General features: G+C 46.3%; 1 protein-coding gene across 1 annotated transcript in view; it reads right to left on the bottom strand.

The window, feature by feature from the left end:
- SLC12A8 (solute carrier family 12 member 8) overlaps positions 1–22,994 on the bottom strand; it is a 122,525-nt gene that overhangs the window by 37,675 nt on the left and 61,856 nt on the right. Inside the window, exons 6-7 of the mRNA XM_054700501.1 lie at positions 12,271–12,384; positions 816–903 (exon numbers count right to left, since the gene is read on the bottom strand). Coding sequence (XP_054556476.1) covers positions 816–903; positions 12,271–12,384 — 202 coding nt within the window. The remainder of the gene's footprint in view (positions 1–815; positions 904–12,270; positions 12,385–22,994) is intronic.

Genomic DNA, 22,994 nt, shown 5'->3' with positions numbered 1-22,994 from the left:
AAATAAACTGGTGCTTTGTGCCTGACTAAAAACACTGGTGCCATTACAATAAGCAAAAAGCAAGATATTTTTTATATGACATGGTTAAAATAATACAGGCACTTTTATTGTCTCAAGTCATGGTCATGGCTCAGAAATCAAGATTATGATTTCAACAACTATCAAATGATGGCAGAGAAGATTCTGTTCATGGTAGAAGGTCAGAAACAGACCAAGAGCTCCCTGCCTGCTAGTGTGGGTGGCACGTTGTGAATTAAAACCCAGGAAGCCTGATAGCCTTGGGTTGGCAGAGGGGAGGGCGGCTCTGAGTCCCTACTATGTGCCTTACACAGTCTCCTCCACAATCCATGAGACCCATGTATTCTCATTATGCCCATTTTACAGAAAAGGAAATGGAGGTTCAGAGAGACAATCAGAGGCTGGGCTGGAATGCAAATTCTGATTTGTTTGATTACAAATTTTTGGTCTTTATGTTCCCGACAATGGTCCTGGAAACTCAATAGTTAAAAAATACCCAGGTTCCAAATGCCTGTGGGGGAGGGGAGGAGCAGGAGGCTGAGGAAAGAGGAAAGAAAGGATTCATCTTCCTTAATGGCGCTCCTCTGCAACTAGGCTACATTCCCAGGCAGGGGGTATGGAAGGGCAATCATCTGAACCCACCAGACGTGAATTTTCCAGCTGGCTGAGTGTTAAAAGGAGGATTGGAATATGAAATAGATTGGTCACAGTCAGGGCACGCTCAGAACAAAAGGGGCAGTTCCCTCTTTCACCAGAGTTTTCTCTCTCTCCAGCTGATTGCCAGGAGGGGAACTTACGAGATGCCAACAGCTGCTAGGGAGCCCAGGGGGATGCTGGCAGCAGGCTCCCTGAGGTCACCCCCCATGTTGAAACCGGCCATGACTCCTGAAAGACACCCAGACAGAGAGGGGTGAGCAGCCTACCCCCTGAACCACCTTCCCCTCCTGGGCCCCTCTCCTGGAAGCCGCCCCGCAGCAGGCCCTCCCATCTGCAGCGTCAACTGCTTCTCAATCTCCCCTGGCAACTGGGGAGGCATCTGCAGGCTGTGAAAGAAATCTTTGTCGGTTGGGTGACACTGGGGAGGAAAGGCCTACTACAAAAGCATCTTATGGCCCAGGGCAAAGTAGTGGGGGTGAGGGAGGTGTCTGACAGGACACACAAAGGTCTCCATGCCACAGGCTGAGTTCTGCCTTCCCTCCAGACGGCACCGGGAGAGACTGGGCCTCAGCAATGTGCCCTCCATGGCCTGCTCAGCTGATTCCTTGTCTCTGCTGTCCACTGACTACCCTGGGATTCAGGTGTCCAGGGGGGGCAGTTCCCAGCCAATAGTCAGAACCAGAGACCATGTTCAAAGCTCCTGACCTGCCACAGGGCTCTAAACAAATTAAACAAACAAACAAACAAAACTGAACCGGATGTTACCAATACTGAGTCACACTTTCCTCTTCATCACCGCTATTCCCCAAGAACACTTAGGAAAAGTAATTAGTGCTGGTGGATAGAACAAAGTATGTGGTGCTGAGGAAGGGACTATTTCCAAACACACACAGAGAAAAGCAACATGACGATGTGATGTGTTGGGAACCCACTGTGGGTCCAGTTTACAAGTGCTCTTGGACCCAGTCCTGGCCAGGGATGGCTCACAGAGGGGCGGGTGCTTCTCAAATGTGGCCTTGAAGGAAGATTTGCACAGCTTAGGAGAGAGATGGCTCTAACACCATCATTGTGGATTTTGGAACTTTCAATCTGACAGGGCCTGTGCTAAGTGCTTTACATGCTTTTTTTTTTATCTTGTTTAATCCTCATAATGACCACATCAGAAAAGTAAAATTACCTCACCACCATAAAAGAAACTAGTGCTCAAAGAGGTAAATTAAAGCAGCCTGAGGTTACACATTCAGCAAGTGGCAAAGCTAGGATTCAATCCTAGTCTGCATCTCACTTCAAAAATCATGCTCTTAAGACTTCTGCTATAATGCTTCAGTGAGCTCAAGTGGAGTGAAGCAAAAGTTTGGGGCCAGAAACGTGGAGTGCAGCTATTTCAAAGAGCACCCTGAATGTTGAACCAAGAAAGCCACCTCCATGCACCTTGACACGACGATTCCACTACCAGGAGTTTATCCTGTAAGTCAATAGTTAGGGACATGAGGAAGAGTTAGCCAAAAAGTGTTTATAAATGCTTATTTATAATAGTGAAAATTATTAACAACTTAATGTCTAAAAATAGAGGATTGACTAAATTTGAGATGATACATCTTTTAATAAATACAAGGTCTCTAATATTGTTAGAATAAGCTGTGATATGGAAAGATATGTAAAAGTTAGTGTTTAGTTTCAGAGGTATATTAGAAAACAGACCATATGGTATGATCCCATTGTTCTTTTAAAAAAGGTAAATGCACAGAAAAAGGGATTAGAACATATCTTAAAATGTTAGTGTTATTTCTTGATGATGGAAGAAAAGATCATTTTTCATTTGATTATATATCTATATTTTCTCAATTTTTTACAGAGATCATTTTGAAGTAAAATTACATCATAAGTGAAGTGATTTTTAAAAGATATTTTGTTTAAAATGGCATGCTAGGTACATTTTCTTAACTCTCATCTCCCCAACTCCCCCAAGAGCCTATTAAAAGGATAAATCTGGGAAATGGATACAAACTTGTAAGCCAGTTAAGTGAAAATAAAGCTAAGCAGACAGGGCTCAGAAAATTTACTTTATGTATTATTTCTGAGGAAGGTGCTGAAGCATGTACTCGGGCAAAATGAAGATACAAACCATTGAGGAGGAAAGCAAGGGATTCAGAAAGCAGTGTAAAAGAGGAACAGTTCTGCAGCAGGGCCTGAAGCAGAAGGATGGAGGCTCTGAGAGGGAGGCCTCTTGATAGGAAATGGATTATGAGTAGCAAGCTAGGACATTTTAAGCATATGCTGACTGCATATTTTGACAAGAAAAAAGATTATTGACACTCTGAAAAAAGTAAGAGATGTCTAAATATGAAGCAAACTATAATGTGACATGATTTTAAACAACTAATGAAATGTAAAAAAAAATGAATTCATTTGACCATAATATGAGGAGTATCTCCCCTAAATGGCACAGGGAGCACATCAGAATCACAGCCAAGGAACGAAATTCTAGCCAACTATCAATACATTGCTCTTCAGTGAACAACTACACAGTCATACAGTGTACATGTTTATTGTTTTTTAACTTCTAAAATTGACAGTTAGATAAACACAGAGGACATGACTATAGTTCCAAAATAGAATACAAATATTAACTACCTGGACAATAAAAGTAAAACTGTAGCTAACCAACATTAGGAGGAGAAGAGTGGGAAGAGAAGCATAGGAAAGGGAAAGAAAACGCATCGATATTTTCATGATAACAGTGTGGAAAACAAAATATGAGTCGCGTAATCTTTTACTCAGGCTTGGCTTGAACTTTGCAATCTGCAATTAGTTTAACTGAAAGGTGAGCTAGTCATTCAGTATGTTAGGTAGGTAAGGAAAGTGTTATAAATTTTATTTTATATTGTGTTTTTACTGAGATAACATTGGCTTACAAAGTTGCATGTGATTCAGAGTTACACGATCATACCCCTTCAGATCACACCTCTTTATTCACTGCCAAGGCACCCACAGTTCTCCACCACAGTCCCCCCTCATCTGGCCCCCCTCCTCTTGGTCTCTACCATCCCCCTCTGGTAGTTTCAGTTCTACAGTCAGATTTCTAAGGTTTGTTATCGTTGCAATAAATTTTAAGTTAATTCTATACCTGTTCTGTATCTTGCCATTATAAGAGTTTCTAAGCCTCTCCTAAGAAGAAGAAAGAAATTGCCAAGAATATTGAGCAACTTGTCTTTGAAGTTACAAAGACTGTTGTTTGTAACCTTAAGACAAAAATAATTTCAGTGTGCTGTGTTTATTATTTAAAATTGTAAATAGTTTCCATGGGTTGTTGTCCACTTACATACTAACAATCAGTTTGCTCTGGCTCTGGTGAATTCTCTCACCCTCCCACGCTTCTGACTGTACCCAGTGCTTGCATAAATAAATAAATAAATAAATCTTAAAATAAAATAAAATAAAATAAAAGTATTATGTGAGGGCCCTTAAAATCAGGGATTCCCTTAAAATAATATATACCTTATAAAAATATTTTATACATATATATGACTCTACTACATTAATATTAAAATACACACAGAATCTCAGTTTCCCCATGAACAAGGAGTTAAAAGATACAACACAGAATTGATTAAAATGAGTTTTAAATCTATTATTTAATATTATAAAGGTAGAGAAAATAGAACTAAAAATAAAAATATAACTATAAAAATTTGGAAAGTGACTGGAGAACCATGTAAGTACACTAACCTCTTTGTTTCTCTGTACAGAATCAATGAATTATGTCTGACTTTGATTAACAGAGCTAGTAATATACGCTAATATACTAATATACTTTGTGATATGTGTTAGCTCTCAAAGTAGTATAAAGTAAAAGTGATTAAAAGCGGTTCCCCCTAAGAAGGGAAGTTTGAGATGGTTATGGGTGTGAAGGGAGACTTGTTATATGTTACAAGCACCTCTAGATGTTTTATTTTTTATCATGTGCAGGTTTATAATAGATTTAAAAAAAACGCCAGGATCTTCCTCACTCTGCCCAGTGCCGCTGGGACCAGGCCCTGTAGCCAAGGCTCTGCCCCAGGGCTAAGGCCTCCTTGCTTGCTGCCCCTAGTGCCAGGGGCATCCCTGGCCGGATCTTCATGTTTACCTGACTCCCAACTCCACTATCTTTATCTGCTAACACCACCCCTTCCTGACCCTCCCAAATCCTGATCCTCTGCCAAGTTCCCGCCTGTCACCAGGTTCACCAGCACCTCACCTGCCTGGCCGCACTGCCTCCCACCATGCTCAACAGCAATTTCATGCCCATTCATTCAGGTTTGTGAGATTACATACTATTTATTCTTTGTCATTTGTGTACCTCTTATAGTTTGTTGTGTCATTTTTCACACCTTCCTTCAGATCATTTACAAGAGTTATTACCAGTGCAGGCCCACGAGAACTCTACTGCTACATATGCTTCTCTCTGGGAAAGAAATTGATTAATCCTAATCACTTCCTGCTTCCAACAGGTTCAGAATTCATAACAAACAAACCTTTCTTTCTTCCCCACAATCCCTTACACAGTCAATGACCAGTGATTTTTTAATAGGTGCTATCAGCCGACCTGCTAGGGAGGACTTGGGGCCTGTAGAAAGGACTGACCCTGGTAAAGGCTCAGGAATGACTGACCTGGGAAGCCAGGAAGCCAGGCTTTTAAGACAAAGCAGAGAAACCCAAAAATAGACAGTCAGCGTTAGGGACACCAAGTGCCAGAGGCAAGGAAATAGAGGCAACTGGCACTCCAGACAGGAAGTACCATGGGTGACTCCTGCTGGTGTGACGGAGATGCGCAGTTCCAAAGTGAAGTGCGCGCTTGTTCGATTGACTAGACACTGTGGCTGTCACTTCCAGAATTCTGCCCTTTATTGACTACACAGTTCTTGAGCAGGTGATCTCTAGTTCTGGTGAATTATAAATGTCTTGCTTGCCAGTTAGATCTAGAAAAATTATCTTGATGTAGGATTTTTTTGTTCATGCTTGTCAAGTTTCGTGGAGGTTCTCTAGTTTGCTTTCTTCCTGCTCTGGTGCAATCTAAAAATATTATGATTAATGTTTGAGATGGATTTAGGGTGGGTGTGGTAGAACAGATACAATTTCCCTGCACAGCAGGGGTGTCCAGATGTTTTGCAATTACTATATTAAAAAAAGAAAAATTCTACAATTTAAAAATGCTTGGGGAGGGCTCCCTGGTAGCAGAGGGGTTAAAGTCTCAGCTCTATCAAGCTACTGCCAGCCACTGCAGCATGAGTTTGATCCACAGCCAGGGAGCTAACCCACATGGCGCAGCAGACCTCTCCTGTCTTGCCCGCTGCTCCCCTCAGGAATGTATTTCAGTCAAGCGCCTGTTCTGCTCCCTGCTCAGTCTCTGGTGAATCCTCCAACCCCCGCACTTCTGGCCTACACCCCAGTTCTTGCATGCATAAATAAAAATAAACCTTTAAAATAAAATAAAAATGCTTGGGAAAAAAACCTTGATTAAACCAGATTAGAAAGGTTTTTGCTGCAGTGCTATGCTAACAAGTCTATCTCTAAAAAGAGAAATGTTGCACACATTATTTCCTAAAAGTTATTTGACAACTGCAAACTTTTATAAAAAATGAAACACTCTTTCATGATTAGTGTTCCATGGGACACCCTTTGGGAAAATATTAAGTGCCCATGTTAAAATTGATATTTAATCTTTTCATTTTCCTTAGTAGTCTTCCTAAACTCTTTTAGAATTTATTTAGAAGTTGTCCTAGATATCTACTTCAACCTTTTACTTATAGATGAAGAAACTGAGGTCCAAAGGTGTTAAATGATTTTACCCAAATTTTTGAGCTAATTGCTAGCAGAACCAGCATGAATTTTTTCTTTTTTTTTTTTTTTTAAGATTTATTTATTTATTTATACAAGCACTGGGTACAGTCAGAAGCGCGGGAGGGTGAGAGAATTCACCAGAGCCAGAGCGGGGAGCAGAGCAGGCAGAAGGACCGAAGGACACTGCTGAGGGGAGCAGCGGGCGGCAGGAGAGGTCTGCGCATCATGGGGGACCCTCCTCTGGTGGCCGGGGAGCAGCTGGGGATCGAACCGGCACTGCAGAGGCTGCGGGCAGCTTCGCAACCCAGCGCTCAACCGCTGCGCCACCGGGGAGGCCCAGCACGAATTTTCAAGTTTCAAGTCAGTGTTCTTTCCACTACAACACAGTCTCTCCATTTCTTCCTAATGCTCATGCTTTCTTGGATTTCCTTTTTTAAAGCAGGTTAATTTGGGGCTACTGCCCCCACAAGAAGGTTGAACTTATCAGTTATAATCAGCACTGCGGGTTGGTTTACTCACAGAATCTTCCGTCACCAGTTCCAAATCACTGCTCTGTGCCTGACTGAGGGTATTTCCCCTCCTCCTTGCTCTTAAACTGCCCGTTCCAGGAAACAGATAATGCTTTACCCAAAACCACACTTCTCCCGGTGGCAGGTGATGGTGTGGCTGGACACTGCTACCACGTGACTTAGTAAACAGCTTTCTTCACATGGTTAAATGCTTCTGACCTGGTCTCCCCCCAGCCCTACGGCCTTTCAGCACAGCTTATTAGCTCAGCTTTCACAGCAGTAAGAGGGTGTGGGCCATCATTTTACAAGCTTAGGCTTATGAGGCTGACCTGCCAACACCATCCATAGCCTCCTGGGCATTGGTACTATGCCCAAGGCTGGGGTGGGTGGCACCAGGTGAACAGGAGGCCTGGGTTGGCACTCTGGCTCCAATATCTGATCCAAGAATAGACGTGGATGTTGAGGAGAGGAATGGAGGAATGGATCCCTTATACATCTCCAAATAAGTTAGTGGATAAAATAACCAGTATAAATGTCAAATAACCACTTGCCAACATTTGCAAGATAGTGGCCATCTTTTTCTCCCTGGCCTTGGGTCCACCATGGTACACATCAAGCAAAAGCTCCACTTGGTGCCTACCATCACTATCCCATTCCCACCTTAGTTTCTTTTTGTTCCTGCAAATGAAAATTAATAAGGAAAAAAATGCCTAATCATTTTTCTAGGCTTTTCTGGTTCCTGCTAGTTGTTCATTACAAGACTACGTGCTCTTTATCAAGGAACTTCCAGCTTCCTCCTGGGAGTTTTTCAATCCAAATCTGTATCCTTAGAAACCTTTAATTTTCTCTTTCTATTTATAGCTTAATTGCTTCTCTGCTGCCTATTTTCTTTCTTTTTTAAAGTTTATGAATTTGTTCTTTTTCTTTTTTATTAAGGAAGAATACCCAGGCACTAAAGCACCCAATCTTATCTGCTGCCCGTTTTGGTGACGAAAGGAGATTATTATAGTTTGGAGGCTGCATCCTTAAGACTCTGTTTCTTCATCAGATTGAGGGAATATGATTATTTACCTTGCAGCGCTGTTATAAAATTAGAAGGGACATTTAGAAGGCTCCTAGCACAGTGCCTGGCACTTATGGAGGTCTAAATGAATGTCCACTCAGGAAAGATGAACTTCATTCCTCACTCAGAAGTCCTGTGGGTTCCTAAGGACTAGGGGCTGCCTCTACTTTCCTCACCCAAGCCCTACTGCTTCCCCACACTGGTTTATTGCTTTGTTTGCTTAGTTGTCCCTATAGGAATCTTTCATCCTCTCTTCACTCTGCCACTCTGTGGGACTTATCAGTCCCACAGCCTCTCAATGTTTTGAAGATTCTGCTGGGACAGTGTCCAATAATAGGATGTTCAAAAATGCAAGAACTTAAGCAAGATCTCCTGGTTTCTGGGTTGGGGACATATAACTGTGTCCTGTCTTCCAGCAGCTCCTCATAGTGCATAGAAGCAATCAGTTTTATCCCTTACTGTCTGGGTGACCTTGGAGAAATAACCTCTCTGTGTCTTTGCTTCTTCGTTTGTCAAATGGATTAATAATAGAACTCATAGAAAAATTCAGGCTCTCTGAGTCTTGAAATTTTAAGAAAGAGACAGAATTATGAATTTGAAATTAGGAGCAGGGCTTTAAAAGGAGCTCACACAAGTGAGGGATCTTGAGGTCAAGGCTTTATTAGCTTCACAGTGAAATTGCATCTGCTAGAACCAGTGGTAGGGTTTAAATGAAAGACTATATGTAAAGTGTGCAGCACAGGGCCTTATGTAAGGCCATTATGATGATAATGTTTACTGTAGATATATATCATAATTTTGATAAGATTATAAATTGATTCTATAATAAAATTACAAAAATAAATAGGCACCGTAATTATAAAGCTGCCTTCTTTCCTCCTAATCCTACTCATAAGTCCATCAGAATGCTGTGGGGGGTAGGGGGAGAGGATTTGTCCCGTCTTCAGATTACCCTTAATGGGAGTCTCTGTTATCTCAACTTGGGGACCCCATTCTGGCCTGGCAGGTCCTTGTGTCAACCACGAGACACAAACTTGTGAAAACTATGGAATGTCTTGGCGCAGAGGAATGGAGAAGGTAAGAGCCAGCACTGATGCCCACAGCGGAGGGTCCTGGAGACAGTCAGCCAATGCAGATTCCCAGAGCTCCCAGGGGAGGGGAGGAGGGGGTCAGGCCCAGGGAGGCCAAAGGGTGTCATAGAAATAGTGAGCTCTTGTCTATGAAGGTGACTACCACAGACATTCCGGTAAAAGCTATTGTTCCCCCGCACTCCTGCATTTTTATGCTGGGTGTGGTCAACCACGAGAGGTCCTTATCCCTTCCAGTAAAAGTTTGAGATCTGGGGACAAGGATTTAAATGACTTCACACATTGGTATTATTCCCAGTGAATTTCCATTTCCTAGTTCTTCCATGCATTGTGGTCCCAGGATTGCTGGAGTGTGTGTGTGTGTGTGTGTGTGTGTGTGTGTGTGTGTGTGTGTGTGAGAGAGAGAGAGAGAGAGAGAGAGAGAGAACCCTGCAGGGAGAGATTTTTGTTTTTCAGGGCAAGTTTGGTGGTGTATAGCTTGGACAAGGAAAATGCTTTAAGAACAAAGCAAATGAGAAATCCAAGGTCCCAGCCCCACCCTGTAGCCACTACCAAAGAGTGTGGTGGAGAGCAGTAAGAAAGGCAGAGGGCCGCAGGAGAGCGTCATGAACCCAGAGGAGCCACCAAAACCGAGTTTTCAGCTCTTCTTCCTAAGAAGCCTCCTGCCCTTGAGATCAAATATTTGAAGTAACTTAAATAATATGTCCCTGACCAAATATGGGGACACAGAGTGGGGAGACTGAAGTGTTCTTTCCTCCAAATTCCCCTCCCCCTCTCCACAGCCTGGAGGGTTCTCTTGTTCCAGAAGAGGATGGCGTTGGAGGGAGCCTCAGCCATGACTCACTCAGAGCTAATCCTTGGCAAATCCATCACCATGGAAACTGCCAATCATCCATGCTTTTCATAGCTCAATGGAACATCTGTCAGGGAAAGCCAACTGATACAAATTGTTCTTCCCTCCTACTGTGTTTACATTGGGGCCCCTGGCAAACAGAGAGAGACCCAGGAAAGGGCAACCCTCCTCAGCAGGACAGTGACCCAACTCCGCTCAGTAATTAGCTGGGTGACCATTAGCAATCCCTTATAAGCTCCCCGGTGCTCACCCTTTCCCAGTTGGTAAAATAAAGAATCAGGAGATATTCCCAACCTGGCTGGGCTGAGGAGGTGTTGGAGGAACGTAAGCACATCCCCTAAGAGGGGCGGAGTAAAAGAAGCCTGTGTAGACGGTTTATTCAATACTGTAATTTCATATTTGGAATGTTAGGAAATAATATTTTCATAATTAGGCCACAGAAATAAAGCTTGAGGGCCTCCCTGGTGGCGCAAGGGGTTAAGTCTCAGCACTATGAAGCTATCTGCAGCCACTGCAGTATGAGTTCAATCCCCTGCCAGGGAGCTACCCACACGGTGGGACAGACCTCTCCTGTCTCGCCCGCTGCTCCCCTCAGCAGTGTATTTCAGTACATCTGCCTGTTCTGCTCCCCGCTCTGTCTCTGGTGAATACTCTCACCCCCCCACACCTCTGGCCTACACCCCAGCACTTATATGCATAAATAAATAAATCTTAAAAAAAAAAAAAGAAAGAAAGAAAGCTTGACTAATATTCATAGGTAACAAAGTTTCTCAAGGAAGGACAAAGGCACCCTTTTCGGGTCCAGGGAAGTATATCAGAAATTCCATTGTATGAGAAGTTGTGTAGTACAAGTACCAAAAACAAATATGGATGAAAACGACTAGAAGTTGAAAGTTATTGGACTGGCTGATGACAAATATTAGTCCAGCTCAAACACTGAACTACTACTGAGTAACATCTTCAAACCTCAAGCAGCTACTAGTTAGCCGAGGAGGCCACAGCCCAGCCTCAGGTGTAACTGCTCACCTGGCACCTGGGCCAGAGGTCCTTGATTTAACATGGGACTCAAGGCCAGGTCTGAGGAAATCCTGGGGGGGCGGGGAGGAGGGGTCTCTTGAATGTGTGCCCTGCTTGTGTGGGGGAAAGGCCTGGAAAATATTTTCAAATGTTAACTTTTTCAAAACCCTCACCATTCAATAGTGTAATTTTGATCTTTGTAACTTTACTGATAATAAAACTTTTACTTCTCACTTTCCTTTTCTGTCCATTCAGAGGAAGTTGACCTATATTTTATTGCCTTAGGGGAAATATGTATAAGGGAAGAAGTAGAATTTGCCTGCACACTGGGCTTCTGTTTCTCAAAGCCTGGGGCCTTTGGAGATTTTAGAGGCTCAAGGAAGTAGAAAAGAAACCACAGAATGGCTGGGGAAAGCACAGGGGAACAAGAACAAAATTTGCTACATAGTTTCTGGGACTCAGTACCAAAAAAAAAAAAAAAAAAAGAGAGTCCCTTTTTCAAAAATTAGTAAGAATTTTAGCAACAGCAAAACATTAAACCAAATGTGATACTAATAAGCAAAGAAATGGCCCCATGAGGAAAGGCAGAGGGAGGAGAGGAGGACTAGAAGACAAAATCAGCTACAATCCAGAGCATCGACTCTGCCTTAATCAAGAGGGAAGCGCTTTTCTGAGTCTGAGCCCTGGGGACAAACCAGACCCTAGCAAATGGTTGTTACGTAAGGGGCATTTGGCCAACTTTTAGTTGCCTTCCAGGTCTGTGCCCAAGCATGAGACAAGAGTTTTCAGGAACCTCAGCTGTGGAAGGGTCCTCCACAGAAAGTGAGGAAGGTGGTGTAAGCAGATTCATTCACTGCTCACGGGATCCTGATTTTTGCCCACTTCCAGTACAGTAAAAGACAGTCGCCTTTCTCTGTTCCCTGGGAGAAGGCGCACTTATTCCAGGGCGCAAAGGCCAACATGGACTGCTGCTCAATCAGGCCTGTACAGCCTCATGAAAAAATTGTGCCCCCTGATAATTTGCCAAGTGATGTGACTATGTAAGTATAAGGGGTAAGGAGTAGTATATCATGTTGGGGCCTTCAGGAATCATGAGCAAGGGAACTATCACAACAGTAGACTTTAGCACTTTAGCAACGCTAAGGTTATCTCTAAAGTTACATGCTGTCGAATATGATACTGTGTTTTGGGAACCAAGCATTTATATCCCTAAAGTGGAATGAAAAAGAATCCAGATTACTATACCTGTAGCTGCTGGGAAGAACACTCCAAAAACAGTGAAAAAAGACTCCCCGGGGCTGTAATCCGGCAGGGTGTTGTTCTGCAGGAGTTCTGGTGAATATCCAATAAAACCATGTTCTAAAATAATACAAAGGAGAGCAAGATGAGCTAATGTTCTTAGGCAGCAATCATTCTCAAGGAAGGACAAAGAGACCCCTTTCTGTTCTGAGCAAATACATCAGAATTTCCATTGTATGGGAAGTTTTGTAGGCCATGTTCAAAAACAAATATGGGGCCTTCCCTGGTGGCACAGGTGGTTGAGCACCATGCTGTGTAGCTGTTCGCAGCCTCTGCAGCTCCAGTTTGATCCCGGCCAGCCGGCGAGGGTCCCACATGGCAAGGCAGACCTCACCTGTCGCGCCCACTGCTCTCCTCAGCAGTGTATTTCGTCAGTCTGCCTGTTCTGTTTCCCACTCAGTCTCTGGTGAATCCTCTCACCCTCCCATGTATCTGGTCTGTACCCCAGTTCTTGCATAAATAAATAAATAAATCTTTAAAAAGAAAAAACAAACAAATATGGATGAGTGAGCCTCCCTGGTGGCACAAGGGGTTAAGATGCAACCTATGAAGCTATCTGCAGCCACTGCAGCATGAGTTCAATCCCCACCCAGGGAGCTACCCACATGGTGCAGCTGACCTCTCCTGTCTTGCCCGCTGCTCCCCTCAGCAGTGTATTTCCATAGATCTGCCTGTTCTGTTCCCCACTCTGTCTCTGGTGAATCCTCTCACCCCCCACACCGCTGGCCTGTACCCCAGTTCTTGTATGCATAAATAATCTTTAAAAATATATATATGGATGAAAAACACCCAAAGTTGAGAGTTGTGACTTAGCACAGACTTCCCTAGATTATGGTCCTATTTTATGTAACTTTAATTATTAAAATATGTATGAGAGAGGAGGACAAGCACACATCTAGGGCTTAACTCCCCATGTCTATACCTACAGGTAGGAGAAATGACATGAAGGAGGACACTTGTTACTTCTGGGAAGAGGCGTATTCTCACCTTTTGCTTTAGAGGAGTTAGTATAGCTGCAATCTTTGAATGAACAAGTATTAATGTGTTTGCCTTTAATTTTAAAAATTACATCACTTCCCTGCTCCAAAACCTTCCCACAGTCCCTACTAGCTACAGAATCAAGTCCACACTCCTTAAGATGGAAATCATCCACAACTTGGCAAGTCTCCACTTCCTATTCACCCCTTGTCTTTTCTTCACCCTCAAAGTCACAGAGATGACTCTCCCACTAAAACAACTGATACCCATCCTTGGGTATTAGTGTCTCCGGCCTTCCTGGTGTGCTCCTACATCTCTAGCATCAATAGTGCACTCACTCCTCAGGCCCATATCAAAGGTCGCTTCCTCTGGGCTATACATCACCCCCCTCATCGGAATCCATTTCTCCTCCTAAGTGCCCGTGGTACTGCAACAAGCCTAGTAGGTCTTTCCCCAACTAGACTCCTTGGGACAAGAAACTCAGCCCTATACATCTCTGTCCCCAGGATCCAGCTCTGCACCCGGCACACCATAGAGGGTCACAAATGTGGGTCACACTGGAAAGACTATATATATATATATATATATATAGAGAGAGAGAGAGAGAGAGAGAGAGAGAGAGAGAGAGAGAGAGAGAGAGACTATATATACAAATAAACATCAGACCAGAGGTGTGGGGGGTAAGAGGATTCACCAGAGACAGAGTGGGGAGCAAAACAGGCAGATCGACTGAACTACACTGCTGAGGGGAGCAGCAGGCGAGTCAGGAGAGGTCTGCTGCGCCATGTGTGTATCTCCCTGGCCGGGGATCGAACTCATGCTGCAATGGCTGCGGACAGCTTCATAGGTTGTGTCTTTACCCCTTGTGCCACCAGAGAGGCCCCATAAATATATATATATATATATATATATATATATATATATATATATATATATATATATATTTCTTGGCTACAAGCACATCTCACTTCCATGCTTCAGTTTGAGTTGTTCAATGGCTGTTTTATAGCCAGAACATCTCAGATCCAATTTCTTGCAAGTTTTCAAACATTTTGTCATTGGCTTTAATGAAAGTTTTCAACTGTTTTCAGTCCTATGGTCGCTTTGCTTTTTTGTCACGGGAAGTCACTTTCAGGAGCACCTGTGCACATGTTGTGGGCTGTGCAATTTGAAGACACAAGCTAAAGGTTCATGGGCTCAGGGACATCCGGGAAATCAGTCACTGCTTCTGAATCTCATCACTGCGACTGAGCTGGTTTGCTCCATAACTCTGTTCCAAGAGATGGACCCCTGCACCTTTTCACCCTTAAACCGTCAGTAGATGGGCATTCGGCCATCACTCTGCAGCCAAACCCAGAGCAGTGTGGGAAGAATCTCCTGGCTGTGCAGCCCAGGGCTCAGCCTCCCTCAGAAGCCCCATCCACACTAAGAGCTCCTCGCTCATGAGCCCAGTGAGATCTCCAGGGCTTCTCCCAGCTTCCAAGGCTCATAACTTCATAGGAAAAATATTTTTCAAAAAAATAATAATAAAATGAAAGTTCGGTGAAGCACAAAGGACCCTTGGGAGTCCAGTTGGGACTGAAAGTCATTGTCAATTGCTTTCTTTTGCCTGAACACAGAACCTGTCCTGGGACATTAAATCCCAAGACCATGAAACATTCTGTATGGTTTGGCATTGCCCCACCTGGTCCTCCCCTCATTAACAAAAAGGCAATAATGGCTAAAATAATGTTAATGCCTCCACTGGCTGACCCCACTGACCAGCCTTTCTGAGGAGAAAACCAGCCCAGCCTGCCTTGGAGCAGAGCTCAGCCAAGCTGGAATGATGCACAGACCTGCCAATAGATCAGAGCATGGGGCTCTGCGCCAGGCAGGAGAGTGGACAGAGCAGACACCACCAACCTCGACAGCCCCTACATGGCCCTGACATAGAAGGGTGCTGGATATCAGGCCTGGCAGGCTTTGCTTTGGTCAGCCCAACGGGTCAGGGATTTCAGGCCCTGTTCATAAGTCACTGGGAGGTTTCCTTCCCTCCACCCCACCAATGAGATGTACAGATTCAGAGAACCAGTCACTTGCTCAGCGGGGCCCAGGATGAGGCCCACCTCAGTCCCTTTCTCTGGAGGACCGAGGACACATGCAGCGCGCACACACTGACGAGCGCACTCTAGCACAGGCCCAGCCCTCTGAATTTTCCTCTAGGAAATAATCTTAACTTTGTAAAGTATTTTGTGGACAAAGATGTTTGTCAAGGTTTTGTAATAATAGAAAATGAGGATGTCTAAAGGGAACTGAAGTATTTTGAATGCTCACAAAGTTTTTAGTACTACAGGAAAGCGTCCATGTGATAGATGATATATGTTAAGTAAGAAAGTCTAAATGGGAACCATTTATAGTGTAACTATAAATAAAAAGGTTTAATTTCTACATGTAAGAAAGGTTGGAAGGAAACAAATCAAAATACTGGGTGCATAATGCAATTCGGGCCATTTCTTTTTCTTTCTTTTTTAAATTTTATGAATTTTCCACATTGTCCTTGATGAGAATAACTGACTTATCAAAAGCAGCATCTTTTAGAAAAACAAATACAAGAGCCTTCAACCGAAAGCCCGCTTTTTCCAGGCAATTTTTTTTAGAAATGAGTATCTTTCCCTCCCCTGCTCCTTCCCATCTATTTATAGCTCCTAGCTTCTCAAAATGATTTAAGTGTTTTATGAGAAAAACATAAGTAAGATAAGGCAAATTTTAAAAGAACCAAAAGAGAAAGGGAGGGGGGAGAAACTGCACACGGATGAGAGCGAGGGACACCCGCAGGCTATGGCCGAGGCCTCTGACCAGGGCTGTGAGCTAAGATCCTGAGCACTCGCACCCAAGGTAGAATTCAAGGCCGAGGGAGGTCGGTTTTTTGTTTGTTTGTTTTTTCACTTTTTGACCAAGCTCACTAAGGCAGAAAGGAGCCCCAAGGCCCACCCATCATCTGTGCCACTGTCCATGGATGAGGAGCCCCAGAGGCTGCTTCACTTTCTCTGCCCCTACCCAGGCCCTAATCACTTCCATTCACAAGACACCCCACCACCTCCGGGGTTCACAGTGGCTTGGTCCGAGCGCTGGTCTCTCTTCCATACCCCAAATCTGGTGTCCAGGTGGAATTCAAGCTTATGTAGAGAGGTGCTAGGTCAGGCACTGGGGGCTCAGACTGGCATATGTTTGGCCTCTCTGACATGGGCAAGCTCAGCACAGGACTGAGCCCACTCCCCCGGCTGTTCCCTCTTCAGTGGAATTCGATGCCTGATTTGCTACACCCAGACCAAAGATTCCTAATTCTTTGAGTCATGGCCCTCCTTAAGACTCTGATGAAAGCTGTGGCCCCTCTCCTCCAGACAACACATTTGTATGCCATTTGGGTATTGCCAGGTTTCAGAAGTCTTTATGGGGTGTATCGACCCCGAGGTTGAGGATCTCGACTCCAGGGCTGTCTCTGTACCTGAGAGGTGCGGGTCTTGTATGCATCTTTGATGTCTCAGCCCTGACAGCCACCATATCTGCCTCAGAGCGGACAGTGGCCTTGAGGGACGCAGACAAGCTTTCATACTGCAGTCCCTGCCGGGCGATGAGGGGTCACTGAGTGCCCAGGAATACTGCAGGGCCCCCAACAACATCACAGGGCAACCTCTCTTCTGGATATAATGACGAGCAGCCATTTATTGAGTACCTCCTCTGTGCCCCTCACTGGACACCAAGTCCCTTACTGTGTCATCCTTGATAGTTAATGGGCGCCCTGCAGGATATGGAGTGAGAAGCCAGGCTCAGGAAGGCGCCAGGCCTGCTGCATTACAGTCACTCCCTCTGCTCCCCGAGGCCAGTCCCGAGGTCCCCGACACCCTCACCACAGAGAGATGCATGCGGTACAGGTTCCCTTGCACCCCCAGAGACCATAGCATCTATCTTTCCACTCACAAGGAGCAGGCAGGGGACCTGTGGGTTACATGAGGAGGGTCTGTGACTGGTGGAGGGATGAGTGGGCTTGCACAGCAGGGACCCCACGTTTGCCTGAAGCCAAAGTTTTCCACCTATCATACCATCTCTCTGTCATTCATCCATGGTTGTTTCCCAGGAGGTTTCTAAACCTTCTTTCTTTGCCTCTGCAGGCCCTTCAGCTCTTCTGCTGGTAAAATAGGGGAGCCATGCTGGGGTCCTCTTAGCTGGCATCTCTGGTCCTGAAAGGCCTGGAGGGGCTGGGTGCTGCTGTTGCTGCCTGTGAATGTATCTGGGTTTGACCAGAACATGTTCTTGTATCCAGAGGGGAAAAAAAACTAAAAACCTTTAGTCCCAAATGAACTATGAGCTTTTAGGAAGAACATCAACAAGAAGAAGATTCAAGGGGTAAAGGGAGAAAACAAACGGCTTGGCCTTTCTCCCCAGAATTTGGGCAACACGGCTTCTTGGGAAGCCACCAGTGGGCTGCGGTGCTGCTGGCCCACTATCTGTTCCCAAGACCCACCCACCTGGCCTGTGCCAAAGGCGGACAGCCCTGATCACAAGTGGTGACAAAGGCAGCTCCCTCAGGGCTGGGCTGGCCCCAAGTCCTCTGATGAAGCGGCTGCTGGGAAACTCTCTGTGGTATCTGTGCAACCCCTCAACCCCTGCCACCCCCACCTCTGGGGTCTGCTGAAATTAGACAAGGCATCAGCCCCCATGAGTGGGTGTCTGACTGCAACTGCGACCGCTGACTAACTTAGAAAGCGAGATTTCTAAAAATGATGCTGGCACTCGCCATTCCCGCCACCCCACTACCCACCCCACGGTGAGCTGTGGGTTCTGGGTAGGCGGGGGGCTTCCGGCACTGGCTTTCTTCTTGGCCAAGGCCCCCCAGCCCTAGTACAGCCCTTTCCTGGGAACGGACAATGGAGCGGTAGTCCTACCAGGAATAGAAAGAGCGGAGGAAGGGCCCGGGAGAGGAAGGCAGGGAGGGGCCCCAGCTCAGACCCAAAGGGAGGGCTGGACCCGGGAGATCACAGGAAGATCAGCTCTGCAAGGAAAAGGAAAGGAGAGGCCGAGGCTCTGGGAGGGGACACGCACCAAAACAGCATGGGAGGGCCAGAGAAGCTCAAAGAGCTAATTGAGGATCCCCAAACAAGGAGGAAGTAAAAGGGTACTCAGTAAGGGAAACACGAATTGGGGGTCTTTTCCAAGGGCCGAGCATCGTGGCTCCTCCTAAGGATCATGGTGGAGATGGACTGGAGTCCAGGACGGCCTGCCCAGCATCTGTTACCGCCTTAGCCGCTCTGGCACCTGCAGACCATGGGCACAGTGACCTGCAGCGCAGGGGAAGGGAGAACAAGTCAGAAATAGTCTGACAAAGAGAGGTCCCCGGAGGGGAAGACAGGGAGTGGCCAGGGCCCCATCCTGTTGCCAGATTCCCCATAGAGCTCCTGCTGCACCCCAGATGGTCCGCAGAGGACAGACGGGCAATCAAACTAGCAGGCCCCTGACCGCCTGGGCTAGTCAGTGGAGTTTCTCTTCCCCTGGGGTTTGTGAGCTGTAGCCACAGGTCACAGGAAGGAAGGATACACCCAGTCAAATGAGTTCAAAGAGCATGGCTTTCGGAGAAGCCTGGGGTGGAGACAGAGGCCCCTTCCCTGTTCCAGGCTCCTGAAGCTCTCTGGGGAGAAGGAAGCGTCTGCTAGGACACTAGGTCAAGGCCCACGGATCTGTGGAACTGTAGGGAGCACTTTTCCCCTTGAAATGCCAACCCTGACTCTGTCCACCTGGGATGGCCCAAGACTCCTCACGCCAGTGCACACCCAGGTGATACAGAGCACACCACGGAGAGTTCTAGGTGCCTTTGCAGAGTCCTTTTAATACTGACAGTTGCCCAACCAGAAGCCCATACTCAACACTCAGGACACATCACCTGAAGCACCACTGATTTCCAGTGACAGATACAAAGTCCCAAACTAGCTTCCAGAGCATGTCAGCACTGCCCCCCCTTTCCTGCCTTTCCTTTCTCTGTGGCTGTCAATACAATTTGTGCCCCAGAACTGTGAGACAAGCTCAATGCTACATTTTTTAATGCTAATGTCACAGAGCAATTATGAATTACAAGGACCATCACCAGGTCTTATTACAGCACCATGCACGCCCCCCACAGACGCAGATAATGAAAGAGAGAGAGAACTGGCCCATTTTAACAATTTAGGAAACTGGAGCTCAGAGACAGAAGGCAGCTGTTCAAAAGGCACAGAGAGCTGAGAATGAAACAGTAACCCAAACTGACAGTCCAGTTTGGAGGCCAGACAGTATCAAGACCCAATTTGCTAAATGCGCCCATTAAAGTGAGTGGTAATGATCCTGTTCCGATATAGGTGTGCCATGAAAGTATTTTGAACTTGAACTGAATTGGGCTATATTGATGTGGACTATACTGATCAGGGCCTGTGGAGGCAGAAGAGGAAATAATGATAGATTTGGAAGAGGCCCCCCAGGCACCTGCCCACTGCACAGTTGTCCTTCCTCCAGGAGTTCTGGGCAGAGGCTAGGGGTTTCCCCCAGACTCCAGCCGCTTCTCCCTTCAGCCCTAGTCAGTTTGGTCCTCCAAAGAGAGGGTGGGAGAGGATATGAGTAGGGCTTCCAGCTCCCAGGCCCCCACCCAGAGAGAAAATACACAGAAAATACACAGAGGGAGGGCCCGGCATTTCAGCAGCAGCCAGAAGGGAAGTCTGGAGTGGGGCTGGGCTGCCCAGAGGGCACGGGGAAGGGCAGCCTGGGGCCTCCAGGGCCCTGGGGAAGGCTCCACCCTTGGAGACTACTGACTGGCTGGGAACAGCCAGAAAAGCCCCCAGACCTGAACAACCCAGGGGATGTGGGTCCAAGGTAGGGGGGAGTCAAGACAGCCCCCTTGGGAGAGGGTAGCTGAACGTTTCCAGTAACAAGAGAGGATCCTGCAACCCCTACAATCTAGGAGAGGCACCCCTGAGGTTCCTGCTGAGCAAAGGCTTCCTCCTGGGAAAGGAAGGATGAACCTTTTCCTGATAAAAAATGATTTCTCAAATCCAAGAAATTGTTGCACCCACTGACATGGCTCTATTTTAAAAGCTTAATGCACCTTTTCTTGGGGGGCAGTGAGCTGAGCCTTGGTGTCAGTATGTTGAGATGAGAAAAGGTTTTTGCCTGGAGGAAAGAACTAGCAAATGCCCCAGAACTGACCTCCTCAGGAACTCGGGGCTCACTTGGGGCCCAGGAAGCAGAGGTATGTTGGGAGAATAATAGTGACAGCCACACAGACGGAGCGAGGATTTCTGCTAGACACTGTTCTGTGAGACATATACATATGAGCTCACAACTCAATGAGGTAGATAACTTTTTCAGATAAGGAGACTGAAGTACAAAGAGGAGACGGATCCAAATCTCATCAAGGCGTGCCCAGGGATACAGGAAGTCAAGGAGGGAGCCAGATGTGGGAGCTGGGCGGTCTGGGCCTGAGGCTCACAGAGACCCCACTGGCCTGCCTAGTGCAGCTCTAGTTCAAAGGAGCCCTGAGAAAGGAAAATCTGGCCTTCTTATCTCCTGGGGGAAAGGAATGCACTCTCTAGCCAGGATAAGTGGCTGTTTTGACAGGAAGTCTCCACCCTGCCTATGGGTTCCTCCCAGTCGTCACTTATTCCTTTTGGGCATCCCAATTCCCATCTTGCTTAAACCCCAGACCTCCAACATTCCCAAAATAATCCTAACCCAACTGATGTTCCCCCGGATTGGCTGCCCTCCACAGCACCAGCTTCCTGGGGTAGTCAAGAGCTCTAACCCAGGATCACACCCTTGATTACTCCTACCTAGATACCCTCTCTCCAGGCAGGTAGCAGAGAAGATGGGAGCTCAAGCGGCCCCCTGCAGAGGGCTGTCAGCATGACACTTGTGAGTAGCACCAGGCTGAATTTATTTGAACTTCAAGACCCCCAGTTTTGTAGCCACGGGTAGCTCTCCACCCCAAACCTGACCTAAGAAAGAAACAGAGCAGCTCTTTTAGAATCCTAAGGTGGAAGATTATATAGTGCAGGACCACAGAAGGTTAGTGCCTCAAATCCATTTTACAGATGGGAAGGCTGAGGCCCCCAAAAGGAGAACCCCACCACCACCACCACCACCACCACCACCACCACATACTTAGCAGCTTGCCAGGTAAGACCAGAATCAAGTATGGCCAATATGTCCTGTGGGTCCCTCAAGACCCCTTGATGGCACTCAACTCTCTTGGGACTGCTTGGCCATCCTGCCAGACCAGGACAGGAATCACGCTGTCTTATTCCCTTGTACGTTCCTACTGCCTAGGCCCAGAGGCCATGCACAAAACATAAAAATTATTATAATAAACAATGGAAACACCCCAAGTGTCCATCAATAGATGAACGGATAAGCAAAACGTGGTGTATCCAAACTATGGAATATTATTTGGCCATAGAGAGGAATGACGTGCTGACACATGTTAAAACACAGATGAACCTTGAAAACCTGCTAAGTGAAATAAACTCAAAGGACAAATATTGCAGAATTCCACCTGTATGAGATATCTGGGATAGACAAATTCAGAGAGACAGAAAATAGAATAAAGAGTACTAGGGCTGGGGGAGAGATGGGGAACTATTACTTAACAGATACCGCTTCTATTTGTGGTGAAGATAATGTTTTAGTCATGACAGGTGCACAACACAATTGATATAATTAATGCCACTGAATGATCCACTTTAAATGAAAATTTTTATGTTATGTATAAATTTTACCACCATGAAAAAATAAGCAAGTCACTCCTTTCCCTCATTTCCCCTGCAGGGAACCCCCCCGGACCCTGGTCTTCACCTGGGCTCTTCTCTGCTTGGCAGAAATGAAAAGAGAGAGTAGAGAACTTCTTGGTCAAGGCTAGTCAGAAAGTGAGGTGCAAAGTCTCAGGTCCCAATTACTCCTGGATGTGGTCCCCAACTCTCCACGAAGCACACTGCCTCCTGGGGCAGACGCAGAGGGGTGGAAGGCCCAGCAGACACAGGGCAAGTGGGACCCACCAGTAAGCCCTGTGACCATGCCTGCTCCGGGGAGCAGGGGACAAAAGTTCCAGGTTCCCAGGAGTTTAGCAGAAACCATGGTGCTTTGGCTGATGTCTAGAACCTATGGGCTTTATTTGGTGGTTTCTTAACATCACCCATCCCCGCTTCCCACCAGAAACTTCAACAAAGTCAAAAGCACTGAAAATTTAAGCATGTCTCCACTTTCAAACTTCTGAATCACAGGGGCCCAGGCCTGGGAGCAGTATTCATCACGGATCCCACTTCATGAAAGTTGGCCTGGAATGATTATGCCTCTAACCTGGGCTGCCAAGGGCTAGTGCAGGAGCCCACTGACCCTACAGCTTCTACTGTGCCCCTACCCCTTTAGGGGGGCAGGCAGTGGCCCTCTGCTCTCAGTACCCATAGCCTTCTGGCTCTGAGAGGGGCAAGCAAGACATGGCACTTGCCATTCTGGGCCACTAGAGCCCCAGATAATTCAGCAGTTCCCGTGTGTTCTGGGCACCTCGGCCTGCGTGGCTCTTTGCAGGCCTTTCTGCATGGTGCTCACAGAAACCAAGGTGTGCTCCATCTCCCCATCAGATTAGAAGTTCCTCAAGGTCAGGGACAAGTGCCTCCTCCCTTGGGATCCCCTCCTCTTCC

The sequence above is a fragment of the Talpa occidentalis genome, unplaced genomic scaffold (assembly GCF_014898055.3).
Source record: "Talpa occidentalis isolate TD23 unplaced genomic scaffold, MPIMG_talOcc4v2.1 talOcc4.4, whole genome shotgun sequence".
Classification (NCBI taxonomy): domain Eukaryota; kingdom Metazoa; phylum Chordata; class Mammalia; order Eulipotyphla; family Talpidae; genus Talpa; species Talpa occidentalis.
The sequence above is the reverse complement of the archived record's forward strand: the minus strand, read 5'-3'. Positions and strand labels throughout refer to the sequence as shown.